The sequence below is a fragment of the Tiliqua scincoides genome, chromosome 4 (genome assembly GCF_035046505.1).
Source record: "Tiliqua scincoides isolate rTilSci1 chromosome 4, rTilSci1.hap2, whole genome shotgun sequence".
In the NCBI taxonomy this organism is placed as follows: domain Eukaryota; kingdom Metazoa; phylum Chordata; class Lepidosauria; order Squamata; family Scincidae; genus Tiliqua; species Tiliqua scincoides.
The window spans coordinates 191,918,065-191,931,978 of record NC_089824.1 but is presented as its reverse complement, the minus strand read 5'-3'; the positions used below and the strand labels follow the sequence as shown (position 1 = coordinate 191,931,978).

At 42.4% G+C, this 13,914-nt stretch overlaps 1 protein-coding gene across 1 annotated transcript; it reads left to right on the top strand.

Annotated features, from left to right (window-relative positions):
* The first annotated feature begins 338 nt into the window (after window positions 1–338).
* Window positions 339–10,670, top strand: PXMP4 (peroxisomal membrane protein 4). The gene is made up of 4 exons (XM_066625806.1): window positions 339–473; window positions 3,397–3,459; window positions 4,303–4,501; window positions 6,176–10,670. The coding sequence occupies exons 1-4, from the start codon at window positions 361–363 to the stop codon at window positions 6,437–6,439; spliced, it is 639 nt and encodes a 212-aa protein (XP_066481903.1). The 5' UTR covers window positions 339–360; the 3' UTR covers window positions 6,440–10,670.
* Window positions 10,671–13,914: the final 3,244 nt, after the last annotated feature.

Sequence of the window (13,914 nt, the reverse complement as noted above, 5' to 3'; positions counted from 1 at the left end):
TTCTAAGTCCATCACCCAAACCACTACACCACCCTGGCTCTCATTTATGAGTAGGGCCAGTGGGGGCGTGAGTCTCCCCCCCCCCCCCCGAAGCGTGGTGTGCCTTGTCAAGGTCCAAAGCCTGATGGTGTGTGCTTGGCCATGTCAGTGCCCTGCCAGTGTGAGCAAGGAGATGCCTCCATGGCTTGTAGGTGCCCATATACCCAAGCAGGGGCGGAACCATCGTTCGAAGGTTGGGTTTTCCCACGGATATTACTCGTCCAAGCCCCATTCCTAGGCATTGCGTGCTCCGGCTCAGTCTTCCCCCCCCCCCCGGCTGACTAAGTGGTGGAGCAGCAGCAGAGCGCACCAGCTGGAGCGATGGGCGCGGAGACGATGCTGAGGACCCTGCTGTACACCGTCAACTCCCTGCTGCGGCAGCGCAGATACCAGGCGGCGCTGGCGGTGGTCAAGGGCTTCCGCAACGGAGCGGTGTAAGCCGGGCTTGGGGCTCCCCCCCTCTCAGCCCGGGGCTCAGGCTCCCCTCCCAGAGAGCACTGGGCAGGCAGCCTTCCAGCTGGAAGGGCTGAGGTGGGGGGTCAGAGGACCCACTCACTTGCCTGGGAGTAAGCCCCACTGACTCTCATGGGACTTGCTTCTGAGTAGGCAGGCATGGGCTTGGGCTCTGAGGCTGCTATCCTGTACACACTTTCCTGAGAGTAAGCCCACTGACTCTAATGGAACTTACTTCAGAGTAGACATGCATGAGATTGGGCTCTGAGGTTGCAATCCTATATACCTTTTCCTGGGAGTAAGCGCCACTGACTCTCATGGGACTTGCTTCTGAGTAGACAGGCATGGGCTTGGGCTCTGAGGCTGCTACACTTTCCTGGGAGTAAGCCCCACTGACTCTCATGGAAGTTGCTTCTGAGTAGACGTGCATAGGATTGGGCTCAGAGTTGGCTGTATAAGGCAGGTGCTTGCTTCACCCTCCAAGTCTCGGGTGGTGGGCCCTGGATGCTTTGAAGCATCAGGGATGCTGAGTATCAAGTGTGCCCTCTCCATTCTTGTTAACAACAGTGATAAGAGGCCCCTCACACAAAACACCAGAACCAGGGGACTTCCACTAAAATTGAGTGTTGGGAGAGTCACGACAGACCAAAGAAAATATTTCTTGACCCATCATGTTATTGGTCTGTGGAACTCCTTGCCACAGGATGTGGTGATGGCATCTGGCCTAGATGACTTTAAAAGGGGACTGGACAAATTTCTGGAGGAGCAGTCCATTTCGGGCTACAAGCTGTGTTGTGTGTGTGCAACCTCCAGATTTTGGCAGTAGGCTACCTCAGAATGCCAGATGCAAGGGAAGGCACCAGGTTTCAGGTCTCTTGCTGTTGTTGTGTGCTCCCTGAGGCATCTGGTGGGCTACTGTGAGATACAGGAAACTGGACTAGATGGGCCTTTGGCCTGATCCAGCGGGGCTCTTCTTATGGGGAAGGGTTGCTGAAGTTATTCCTCTTGTCATTTTCTCATAGAAGTGTGTATTTTTTTTCTTTCAGGAAAGCTTCTTTCATCAAATAAATCTCTTATTTGTACTGTAAACAAAGCTGTTCACTTTCTATTTCCCTATAATTCTCTATTTGCAGTTAGGACCAAAATTCATTTGTATAGGGTTACTAGATACAGAGGGGAACATAGTGCCTTTCCCTTTAACCACTGTATAAAACAGTGTTTCTCAACCAGTGTTATGGGTATGACCAGGTGTGTCTGATAGCATTGAGGTGGTTTCTGGTGGTATTCATGGAACCCCTGTCTAGCAGCAAGATCAGACAGCAGTAGGAGGCTGTAGTGTAGAACATGGTTTTTTTGTGCTCCAAAAAGCCCTCCTCCCCACCCTGAGCTTCTTACTGATGTTTGTCACATCACATCTGGCCAATCCAGAAGTAATTACAATATCGAAAGTTACTGCTGGTGTTATTTTGGATGGGTGGACCATGTGAAGTGGTATGGTGGAGGAAAAAAGTTGAACAACACTGGGCTAGAAGAGGGAATTTTGGCAGGTGGGCTCAAAAAGCCACACCTGCCAAAATTCCCTCTTCTATACAATGTTTAAAAGTACTGTATAGGCATTCTGTCCCCCTTTGTATCTGGTAACCCTATATTTGTAGATGTATTCAAACAGGAGTTAATGAGGAAGCTCTGATAGTTTTTTCCAGAGTGAGTTGAATCCTTTTACTGATTACTGAATTGAAAATAGTAAAGGGTTAGCAAATACTAACCCAAAGCTGTCCTTTGTATACACCAGAAAATTCAACCTTCACTACAGGCTGTTGCTATATGCCATGTGTTGCCAGCCTTTCAACTTTAAGGCTCCTCAACCTTTAACAGTTGTGTAAGAATTTCAGCAGGTGCAGCTTGCTAAATGACAAGCTGCACCTGCTGAAATTCCAGTGTCTACACACAGTTGTTAAAGGTCCAGGCATTGCAAGGTTGGCCATCTACATGCTATGGGTATCATGATACCCAGACATACAATCAGAGTTTAATTCAAATTTGGTTTACTGTTAGAACTGGTTGCTTTTCTCTTTGTAAATTATAGTACCGCAGCTTACAAAAGCTTGTGCTGGAATAAATTGGTTAGTCTTTAAGGAGTGGCAAGACTATTGTTTTTGATGGTATTTGATATGCCATGGTATTTGATGCTAAGACTTCCAATGTTTCTTAGCTACTGAAATAGTTTTACTAACTTTATCTGCTCTTATCATGATCCCCTCTTCTGCTCAGAATAAATCCCATCTTTTCAGTGGTTTTGGCTATAGTTGAACTGTAGTTGAACTGGCTATATTGAACTGCCACCTTGTTTACTTTGCATCTGATATTCAGCTCTCATCCTAAAGCTGCAATCCCTTGAACACTTATGGAACTGTAAGCCCCTTGGATCACAGAAGAAGCATTCCCTTCTGTGTTGTGAAATGTGTAGTAGCCTTGCTTACTTAATTCTCACTCTCTTAAACTCTGTTCTTTGATCTTCAGTGCCTCTACTCAGATCTCTTTTTTTGGGAAAAGAGCTAGTTTTTGCAGTATTGAGCTTGTTTGAGTAATACTGTTACATAAGAGAGATTGTATATTTGTGTTTCTTCCAATTTGCTTGCTAGACTGGACAGTTATTTTTAACATATATTGGTAAAGTTCATTTTCATTCCCTCCAAGCAGGGTAAGTGCAGAACTAACCCAGTCTATGCTGTCCTTGCATATATGATGCATGTGAGGAGCTGTGAGGTCATATTCTTTTGTGCTCCACACTTATTTGATTGCTAAGGAAACAAAATGAATCAATCACTGGATTCAAAGAATTTTGCATGATTCTGTGTTGTAGACATTTTGTGTATACTGTATTTTATTTTTTTCTTTTGGCAGATATGGGGCAAAAATCCGTGCCCCCCATGCTTTGGTGATGACTTTTCTTTTCAGGAGTGGAAGGTATGTTTGTCGCTACCTCTCTTTCTCAACAATTTGTCTAATTTCTTTATAAGGTAGTGGGATTTCACAAGATCTAGGTCTTGCGTTTGTTAAAAAGCCACACCATCTCTGCCTTTTGGACTTGTTGTGACATGATTTCCACACACCTCCTTTTCCTTTGCAATTTCTTGATAGATTAACTGCATTTAAACTGCAAGGAAGTTATATGCTTTTGTGTTGCATGGGTAGCTATTTTTGTTTGTTAATTAAAAGTGGCCACCAGTGACACATGCAGTACAGTCCTATGCACATTTTCACAGAAGCCCAACTAGTTCAGTGAGACTTACTCCCTAGTAAGTGGGCTTAGAGTTGTAGCTTTAAGCTGTCATCCTATCCATATTACCTGGGCATAAAGTTCCAATCCATTGTACATGTACTCAGTATCGAGTCCCACTGTGTTAAGTGGAATTTGCTCTCTAGTAACTTTCTGAGAGTAAGCCCCACTGAACACAGTGGCACTTACTTCCCAGCAGACATGCATAGGCTTGTACTGTGAATCGCTTTAACTAGGGGGATTTGCAAAAGGTTGAACTATCAGAGTCATTAGCTATAGAAGTTTCTGGTGCAGATTCATACAAAGCATTCACCTTCACTCATGATTTATGTCCACATTATTACCAATAGAATGGGTTGCATTCTATTGCTTTCTATTGCCTCCTAGAAATAGAATGATTTCTCACTGTGGTTTCCTGAAGCAGATCACAGGCAATGACTTAGCAACTAGTTTTTGAATGAGCACATCAGGGGTGGGAGGTGGGGGTGGGAGAATGTTATCTGCAATAACCAGTTTTCATTTCTTTTCAGTTTAAGGGAGAAACTGAAAGCAATTTTTCAGGCCACTTATACTCATTCAAAAAACCTGGCATATTTTGTATTCACATACAAAGGTCTGATGGCCTTGCAGTCTAGAATACAAAGAAAAAAGATTCCAGTTCACTCTTTCCTCGCAGCCTGCATTGGAGGCTGGTTAGTGTTTGGAGAAAACAATAATATCAACAGCCAGGTAAGCAGTTCTTTTGGGGTTGGGGTAGGTGCCACCACCTGATTAGTGGCACAAGCTGCAATTCACATGATGCTAATGACTCCTTTTGCTCCTCTGTATGTTTTCTCCATTGAATGTCTATGTATACATTTTCATCTAAAACGCCACAGTGAACAAAATTAATTACACCCAAATCATTTGTATCGTCTCCTCAATGAGGTGCTCTTGAATGAGGTGCTCTTGCAAAAGAAGCTACTACAGCCAAGTGTTTTAGTAATTTACCACCCACTAGACTCTTCAGCTGCCAGTTTTGTTCAGGCACATAACAAAATGTAAGAATTACTATAAGCTCTTTTTAATACTCATGACCCAATCCTACCTTCCATTTATGATGGTAGAACTCGCGTTCACCTCTGCAAAAGGCGCATTGCACTTGAGTGCAAAGGAGCTGCCAGCAGAAATGGCTGTAGCCATGTATGCCAGCAGCCCATCTAGGTTGCACCAGAACAGATGCTGCGGAGATGGGCCATGGGTGGTTTGGGGTAGGGAGTTGGCTGACTCAGAGAGTGGTTGGAGGGTGGGTGGGTGAGGATCTTGGTGGTAGTCATGCACATCAGATCTTACCCTGTTTTCCTGGCCTGGACCCACCACTTTCTCTCCTTGGAGTTAGTATGCCAGCAAAATAACTGGCATGGATCTGAGTAGACCCATAGGTGATCAGAAGGCCTATGAGAGGTAGTTTTTGCTTACTTATTGTTGGCTTGCTAGTCACCCTTCCACCATCGCATATAATACATGCTCAGTTAGCGCAACTGCATGCTGTGGAGTGGTGGGGGACAGGAGTGGTCTGTCAGTGAGTTACGGGGGCTGACTGTCTACTTGAGTCCCCCTTCCTTCCTCATTGCATGCTGTGCGAATGTTATTTTTTCCTCCCTGATTCTGAGTGTGTTTTTTATCAGATTTGATTTGGTGTACTCCACTGTTGAGGGTTTAATGTCCCGTCCCCCCAGGATTTGAATTGCTTTGACAATTAGACCATTGATCCATCTAGTTCAGCATGCTGTCTCTAATAGGGGTAACCAGAGAAGTTTACCAGCAGGCCAGTATGGTGAAATTTATTACCTGCATCTACTGAGCTGGACCAATACTTACATGAAGCATTTATTCTTTTCAGTTTAGGCTGTAGTTCTGAACACACTTACCTGGGAGTAAGCTGTGTTTAAAAAAAAATTAAATTTACTTCTGCATAAACATATATAGGATTGTGCTGTTAATCTTGCTGCTCATTCACTTTACCAAATGATTCCAAATCTGAGAGTTTTGTATTCTTGAGAGTAAACAATGTTCTTTCTTCAATAGCTGGAGTGCTCATAATTTGATGGATGTCTTTGGGATGAAACCTATTAAAGGATGTTATAGTAATCATTACAGAAACTTGGTTCAGTTCAGGCTGTTTCGAAACTCATTTATCTTTTAGCATTTGAAATTCCTGAACTGTTGCCATCTTTTGGATAGAGATTTTGTCTTTGAAGATTTGCAGTTGAAGATACTTAGATGAAGTTTCTAATTCTGGGAAACATTGTAACACACAACTTGGTGATTTTTGTCTTCAGTTCAGAATTCTTTGAAATAATCACAATTTTGGGATGGATATGTTACTTACTTAATAGTAATTCAGATTTTCCCCCCGTACAGATAAACATGTACCTGTTGTCTCGTATCCTGTTTGGCTTGTCCCGACTGGCAGTGGAAAAGGGTTATATTCCAGAGCCAAAACAAGATCCCTTCCCGCTGTTTGCTGCTCTGGTTTGGGGGATTGTTCTCTGGCTCTTTGAGTATCACCGGCACACTCTACAGCCATCATTACAATCATCTATGACCTACCTTTATGATGACAGTGAAGTCTGGCATGATGTGACTGACTTTCTTGTATATAACAAAAGACCTGTGAGCAAATAGACTTGATCTTTGGATAATGGCACATTCCAGCACCGGAGCTTAATTTTTTTGTTTTGTTCTTTCCGAAGACACTTGACAGAACATTTACTACTGTTAACCATCTTGTGTTCTAGTCTCAATGTCCTGTGCTGCTGATCTGGTTAGTTGATGAAAAGTGGCCATATTGCACACAAAATACCATGTGGTTTCTTATAAAGTGCCCATAGTTCTGAAAGAGGCCTTGTTCCACTTTCTACACCAACAGCTGTGGCATTGCAAGTGGGAAAGCAAGCTATAATTGCACTGATTTTAAAACACTGACAACTTGAAAGAAAACAGTGGATATATTTTATGCAATATTGAAATACCAGATGGTGTAGGTAACTCTTTGAATGCTTATTTGCAATTATTCCTTCCTTTAATTGCAATAGAAGAAATTGGTTAATTCTCTCCATGGTAGATGATAGCATGTGAAGCTCAAGTTTTAGATCTGTGTGTGTTCAAATATGACACTTGGAAACTTTCCTAGCTAATGTATTTCTAATATCTTTTTTCTGATCTGTTCTCCCTTACTATACTACTGACATTTTTGTTTTTAAAACGTAAAGTCTGTGAAAGGGTATGTGGAAAAACAAGCAAAAGGCAAACTTTTACCAAAGACATGACTCAGTTTAGTAACGAAGGGTGCAGTCCTAACCCGCTTTCCAGTACTGGCATAGCTGTGCTATTGGGATGTGTGCTGCATCCTGCAGTTGGGTGGCACTCACGGAGGCCTCCTCAGATTAAGGGAATGTTTTGTTCCCTTTCCTTGGAGCTGCATTGCCCTTATGTCAGTGCTGGAAAATGGGTTAGGATTGCGGCCGGAGTCCCTGAAGACTCTGATGGATCCTGTCATAACCATAATTGTGTTATTTTAAGTAATGCCTAAAATATACAAGGTGCTAAATATGGATGAAGTGCACAGGTCCCTTCTTACAGGAGTGCAATGCAGATAAAATGTGAGAGGAAATGAGAGAGCAATGGAAAGTTTAGGAGTGGCAACAAATAGATAATTGGCAGTAATAGGGACGTCCTTCTGTGTTTGTTTGGAGGGGGGAATACCCAGATCATTTTCTAAGACTCAACCTTTTCACTTTGAAACAAAACATGTAATGATACATGACCACAGCTGTTGTTGCAGTTGGCAAGATGTGATGTGAAGTTTGATCAAAATGTAGTTCATTGACATTCTGCTGTGAAAAAGCAGTTTCAGCAAAAGTGCCATTGTTAAAAGTACATTGTTAAAATGATCATTTAATCTTCCATTCATTACAGAAAACCATGATTTTCTGCTGTGTACCTTGGAGAGACCTAAAGGCTCCTCTCCCAGTCCAGGTGTCCTCATGTCTTTAAACCACAGGCCCATGGCTTGTGTGAAGCCAGGAATTGTACTTTTAACTCTGACTTTCAAACCAGGACATGAAATCAGTTTGAAACTGGGATTGCATCCTGATTTGGAAGCCAGAATTAAAACACAGTTTCTGGTTTGGCACACGTAGTTTAAATAAACTAGGATATTGATGTCACCGCTTCACAACAGAACCAAGGGGGGAAAGGGTGGAGGGAGGGGGAAGTATGCAAGCCTGCAGCTCTCCAGGGCTCATTCGTATAGCAGGAAACCAATATGTAGAAAGATGGCAAATGACTGCAGACCAGATAATTTTAAGAGAGTGGAAGACTTGCAGTCCTGTCATTTGTGTTGATTATAGCAAATCTTCTTACATCAGGGTTACACAAAATGAGGACAGAAAAAGAATGGATTCTTTTTTTGTTTCAGAAATGATGCAGAGAAAGGGACTAAAGAGGAAAGGGAAAAAAACCAAGGCAGATTAAGGGTTCTGAAAGGACCACTCCAAACTGGTAGAATGGGCAACCAAATGGCAAATGCAGTTTAGCGTTAATAAGTGTAAATCGATGCACATTGGGACAAAATATCCTAATTTCACATATGCACTGATGGGGTCTGATATGTCCGTGATGAACTAGGACAGACAGCTTAAGGTCATGGTGAATAGCTCCATGAAAATTTCAACCCAGTGTGTGGCAACTCTGAAGAAGACAAATTTCATGCTAGTGGTCATTAGGAAAGCAGTTAAGAATAAGACTGCTGATATGATATCTCTAGAGATGTCAAACTTGTTTTAAACAGCAGGCCAAATAGCATTCGTGCCATCTGCTGAGGACTGGAAGTGATGTCGTTAAGCAAGAAGTGACATCATTAAACCAGGGATGTCATTGCAGGTGAGGCACAACCACCCCATTATAGTCCATGGAAAAACAGCCCAGCTGCCCTACCTCCTTACACTTGAGGAGGCACTCCTTTTATTATTTATGCATTGGAAGTTGCAGTTGTTAGTTTTTGTTTTTAAGCCCGAGGGCTATAACAATAGCATATGTTTGATATTCTGTTGGCATGTTCTCCTGCAGTTGCTTATTGATACCTATGCATCATCTTATATCTTGAGCCTATGTGGCCAGATCATGTTCTCTGTTCCCTACTGTCTTTTTTTTCCCTTTAGCATCTCCACTACTCCATTGATAATCCTCTGTGGGCCACCATCCCTTCCACTAGCAGATCATATTGTGCATACTGAACTGCTTCAGAACAGTCTTGCTGTTTTAGGCAGTGACTTTTTTCCTTGGGTGCTTTTTTACAGTTCTCTTCCACTTTTTTGACTGCATCAATGTAGTGGCACAATCTTTTTTCCCCCATTCTTCTTCAAACATTGTTGCAAGCTAAAGATTTAACATAATATTAATATTACCTGCAGTATGCCCTGCCATTTCAATATAGTTGCTGTACTCCTACCCCTAAAATATGAACACTGAGCTTTCCTGTCTGAGATTCTAACTGTCTGCAATTCACAGAGCACAAAACTGCCATAAAACAAATCAAACTGTGATCCCGTCACAGTAGCACGCTTTACATAATCTGTCTGTGGCAATTAACTGTGCTTCTTGAAGATAGCTTTCCTGCTGTGTAAGGGTAGAATACTATGCTACAAAGTCAGTCAATTTCCCAGGGAGGTAGCTAGAATAATTTTCAACAGCACTGAACATCCACCACTGTTCACGTAGCTTGATCAGCGAGGTCGAATCCCTTCTGCCACTAATGTGACTGAACAATGGCAGTGTGTGCTGGGGAAGTGAACTAGAAGTAATGGGTCTGTCTGAAGACTCTTGGATACGGAGGTTCCATTCCTCACCCTTCCAGATCATATTGTTTGGCAAGCTAAGTGTTCCGTTTGGTTTTCATGCAAATAAGAAAGAAGCACAAACAGAAATAAGGAGAGGGTTTGAAAATCCACCTCCCAAGCAGCCCATCATATCCAAATTAGCAAGTCCCAACAATCCCCACTCTGAAGAGCAAGACGGATACATGAACTGTGTTTACATCAGCCCAACGGTGGCTTCTCAGTGACGGCTCAGCTTTTGTGTTCTGTTCAACAAGAAATCTTGGTTCCCAGTAATGCTGGGGAAATATCTTTCCTGATCTGAGTTGTCATGAGTTTGAATAGTATTATTTCCACAAAGTGATGGTGTAGTGTAAGGAATATATAAATGCTGTCCAAAGTGCTTCAAAGGTATTTCAAGGAATAGAAGGTAGAAATTTGAAATGTGTACTGTCTATGCTTAGGAGAATATAATGGTCTCAAATTGCATGGTGGATATTTATTTTAAAGCCTGGTCTTTATGGTTTTGTTTTTATTCTCAGTTCAAGTCCTTTCCAAAATCTCCAGGTGTTACCAACTGATCTGTTTTTTTTTCCTCCTCCAAACATAGCAACACTATTGTTTCTGAAGGCAGTTGAGAATAAACTTCCCAACACAAGTGCATTGGTCTTGATTGGTAGCCAGCTTCAATGTTACATATAAAAACTAAGTAAATGGTACAAGTGTTCCCTTGACCATGCCACCAGCCCGCAAGTGCCTTTCTCTAAAACAAAAGTTCAAATTATGCACATCTCTCTAGGCAAACTTGCTTTCTTTTTTGTGTGTGAATCCCAGTCTTTAAGACTAGGAGTAAGTCAGGGCCAATTCACAAGTGACTTTACCTACATGGCTATTAGGGTAAAATAAATGTGCATACCGTTTATGCTGCCATGTAAAGACCATTCTTGTGCTTATTCTGCTATGTAGGGAACCCACCACCAATTGTACCTTTGCAATGCACACAACTTTCATATGTTATATATCAGCCTAGTCCTATGTCATATATCAGCCCATTCCTAACTAAAGCCCACCCTACCGCTGATTATGGAGCTGCGCCATTGGTGTACATGCTGCATCTGGGGAGGGGATTAATCACAGATATCTCCTCCACGTAATGGAATGTTTGTTCCCTTACCTAGGGTTAAGCCTCTGTTACCTCAGCGGGTCACCTTGACTCTGCACCAGCTACTTTCCTGGCAAAGGTCTGAGTTTCCACTTTTGCCTACTAATAGTTTTTAAAAAAATAAATGTTTCATTTAATGCCTGTTTCATAATTTAAGAACATAAGAACAGCCCCGCTGGATCAGGCCATACACCCATCTAGTCCAGCTTCCTGTATCTCACAGTGGCCCACCAAATGCCTCAGATCTGCATCCTGGTGCCCTCCATTGCATCTGGCATTCTGACATAGTCCATTTCTAAAATCAGGAGGTTGCACATACACCCCATGGTTTGTAACCTGTGATGGACTTTTCCTCCAGAAATCTGTCCAATCCCCTTTTAAAGGCACCTAGGCCAGATGCTATCACCACATCCTGTGGTGAGGAGTTCCACAGACTAATTACATGCTGAGTAAAGAAATATTTTATTCTTTCTGTTATAACTCTCCCACCACGCAATTTTAGTGGATGTCCCCTGGTCCTGGTGTTGTGTAAGAGGGAAAATAGCATTTCTCTATCCACTATATCCATCCCTTGCATAGTTTTGTATGTCTCAATCATGTCGTCGTCCCCAGGCGCCTCTTTTCCAGACTGAAGAGGCCCAAATGCTATAGCCTTTCCTCATAAGGAAGGTGCCCTAGCCCAGTAATCATTTTAGTTGCTGTCTTTTGCACCTTTTCTGTTTCCACTATGTCCTTTTTGAGATGTGATGACCAGAACTGGATGCTCCAGGTGTGGCCTTACCATTGATTTGTACAATGGCATTATAATATTAGCTGTTTTGTTCTCAATACCTTTTCTAATGATCCCCAGCAGAGAATTGGCCTTCTTAACCGCTGCCACACATTGGGTCAACACTTTCATTGAGCTGTCCACCAGCATCCCAAGATCCCTTGCCTGTTCCATCTCAGACAGAACCCATTAGCCTATATGTGAAGTTTTGATTTTTTTTTTTTTGCCCCAATGTGCATTACTTTAGCCTTATATTTAAACGCATCTGCTATTTTGCTGCCCATTCTCCCAGTTTGGAGAGATTCTTCTGGAGCTCCTCACAATCGCTTCTGATCTTCACCACTCCAAAAAGTTTGGTGTCGTCTGCAAACTTAGCCACCTCGCTGCTCAACCCTGTCCCCAAGTCATTTATGAACAGGTTGAAAAGCACCAGTCTCAGGATGGATCCTTGAGGCACATCACTTTTCATCTCTATTGTGAAAATTTCCATTGACATCGACTCTCTGCTTCCTGGTCCTCAACCAGTTCCCAATCCAGGAGAGGACCTGCCCTCTAATTCCCTGACTGTGGAGTTTTTTCAGCAGCCTTTGGTGAGGGACTGTGTAGAACGCCTTCTGAAAGTCCAGATATATAATATCCACGGGTTCTCCCACATCCACATGCCTTTTGACCTTTTCAAAGAATTCTAAAAGGTTTGTGAGGCAAGACTTACCCTTACAGAAGCCATGCTGATTCTCCCTCAGCAACGCTTGTTTCTCTGTGTATTTTAAGATTATATCTTTGATGATGCATTCCACCATCTTACCTGGAACAGATGTTAGGCTTCTGAACAGGGTGTTTGAATTTGCTTAATGTGGCTCTTAGCAACTCCTAAAGGTCAATGGCTATGCTAAATTGCCCTGACTGGCTGGGAACTTGCCCTTCCTAGATTCTTGCACTCCTAATTCAGCTCTCTTAGGCTGGACTGTTCAGCCCCAAGCTAGTTTTTACTTTGAATTTAAACCTTCCATCTTATTTTGCACAAACGTCTTCGTCTTGTTGGTTTCAGGCATTCCAAACAGTATATTCTGCTCCTCACTTACTGAACTTGTAAACGAGGGTTATTGCAACAAAAACAGCATACAATGGACAGCTGCCTCCTGAGGGTCATCACTTTGCTGAGGACAGGGTGACACACTGGTTTGGAGGGGCAGGAGGGCCTTCGCCCAGCATGCCAGGGGTTCCTCCAATGCTTGGACAAGAACTTCAAGTGCCTGCCTTCCATACCGGTCTGATTAGAACTGGTTGAGCCAGTAACAGCAGTGTTTGTAAGGTAGGTAAAGAAGGTAGAAAGGTCCTCCTGAAATTCCTCCCTCCTCATCATAGCAAGAAAATCGAGTCATTTTTTGTCAGACATTTTGTCACAGATCTTCCTGTGCTGCAATCTCTCACCACCACAGTCACTATTAGTAAATAGTTATTAATTGGTTAAATTGTCTGCATCAGAACTGAATGGCTGTTGGGACAGATTATCTTTCTCTGGCATGTGACTCTTCAAGTGCTGTGTAGTTCTTGGCTTTCTGTAGGGAAGCATTGCTTCATTCTGTTCCACTTGTAAAGTTTTTTTGTTTTATAGCAAACATAAGATCAAAAGGCAGACATTGATCATGAATCTCAGCCGCACTCCCTTCTCTCATGTCAGTTGCCTAAAGCTCCAGATGTGATACAAGTGATTCATCCTCACACTCAGTAGTTTTTCATGGTTGCCTCAGGAAAAAATGGGCATGTGTTGGGTTTGGCTTGCTGACTATACAGTCAGGGGCACCTTGATTAGCTTAAACCCTATTAATTGAAATTATGTGTGTTCTGACACAGAGACTGCTGAGATCTTGAAACTTTAGTTTTATATCTGCAATACAGCATTTGGTGATAGAGAGGCAGAATTTTCCAAGAGATAATGGTGCTAACATCTGTAAAAGACAAACCTTGACAATGCATCCAGTCTTGTTTTTGTAGCAAGATGGGATGCATTAAATAAAATATACAGTTAAAAGAGAAGTTACTGACTCTGGTCAGATTGCTTAATTGAAAACCCTGTATGTATTTTTAACAGAACCTAGTAGAAAATGAAGTTGCTTCCTTGTGGCACAGCTTTAGTACAAATTTTGCTCTATAATGGCATATGGCAAATTGGCTAAATACAAAATGTCTGCTGTAAGAGGTTCTTTGTGTATAATGTGTGTGAACTTTTGGGAGAGGGGCATTTTAACTTATTTTATAGATATTGGCAAGGTATAAGTTGTAGATTCTTCTGAGGTTCCTGAAAATACCAATGTTCATTAAAAGAAAATGGTTTCTCACTTCTGATTGTGTG

Excerpts from the sequence above, each read along its gene's own strand:
- PXMP4 (XM_066625806.1), top strand. The coding sequence starts at position 361 with ATGGGCGCGGAGACGATGCTGAGGACCCTGCTGTACACCGTCAACTCC. Across the intron at positions 3,460-4,302 it reads TTTCTTTTCAGGAGTGGAAG|TTTAAGGGAGAAACTGAAAG; the intron begins GTATGTTTGTCG and ends ATTTCTTTTCAG. Across the intron at positions 4,502-6,175 it reads ACAATAATATCAACAGCCAG|ATAAACATGTACCTGTTGTC; the intron begins GTAAGCAGTTCT and ends CCCCCCGTACAG.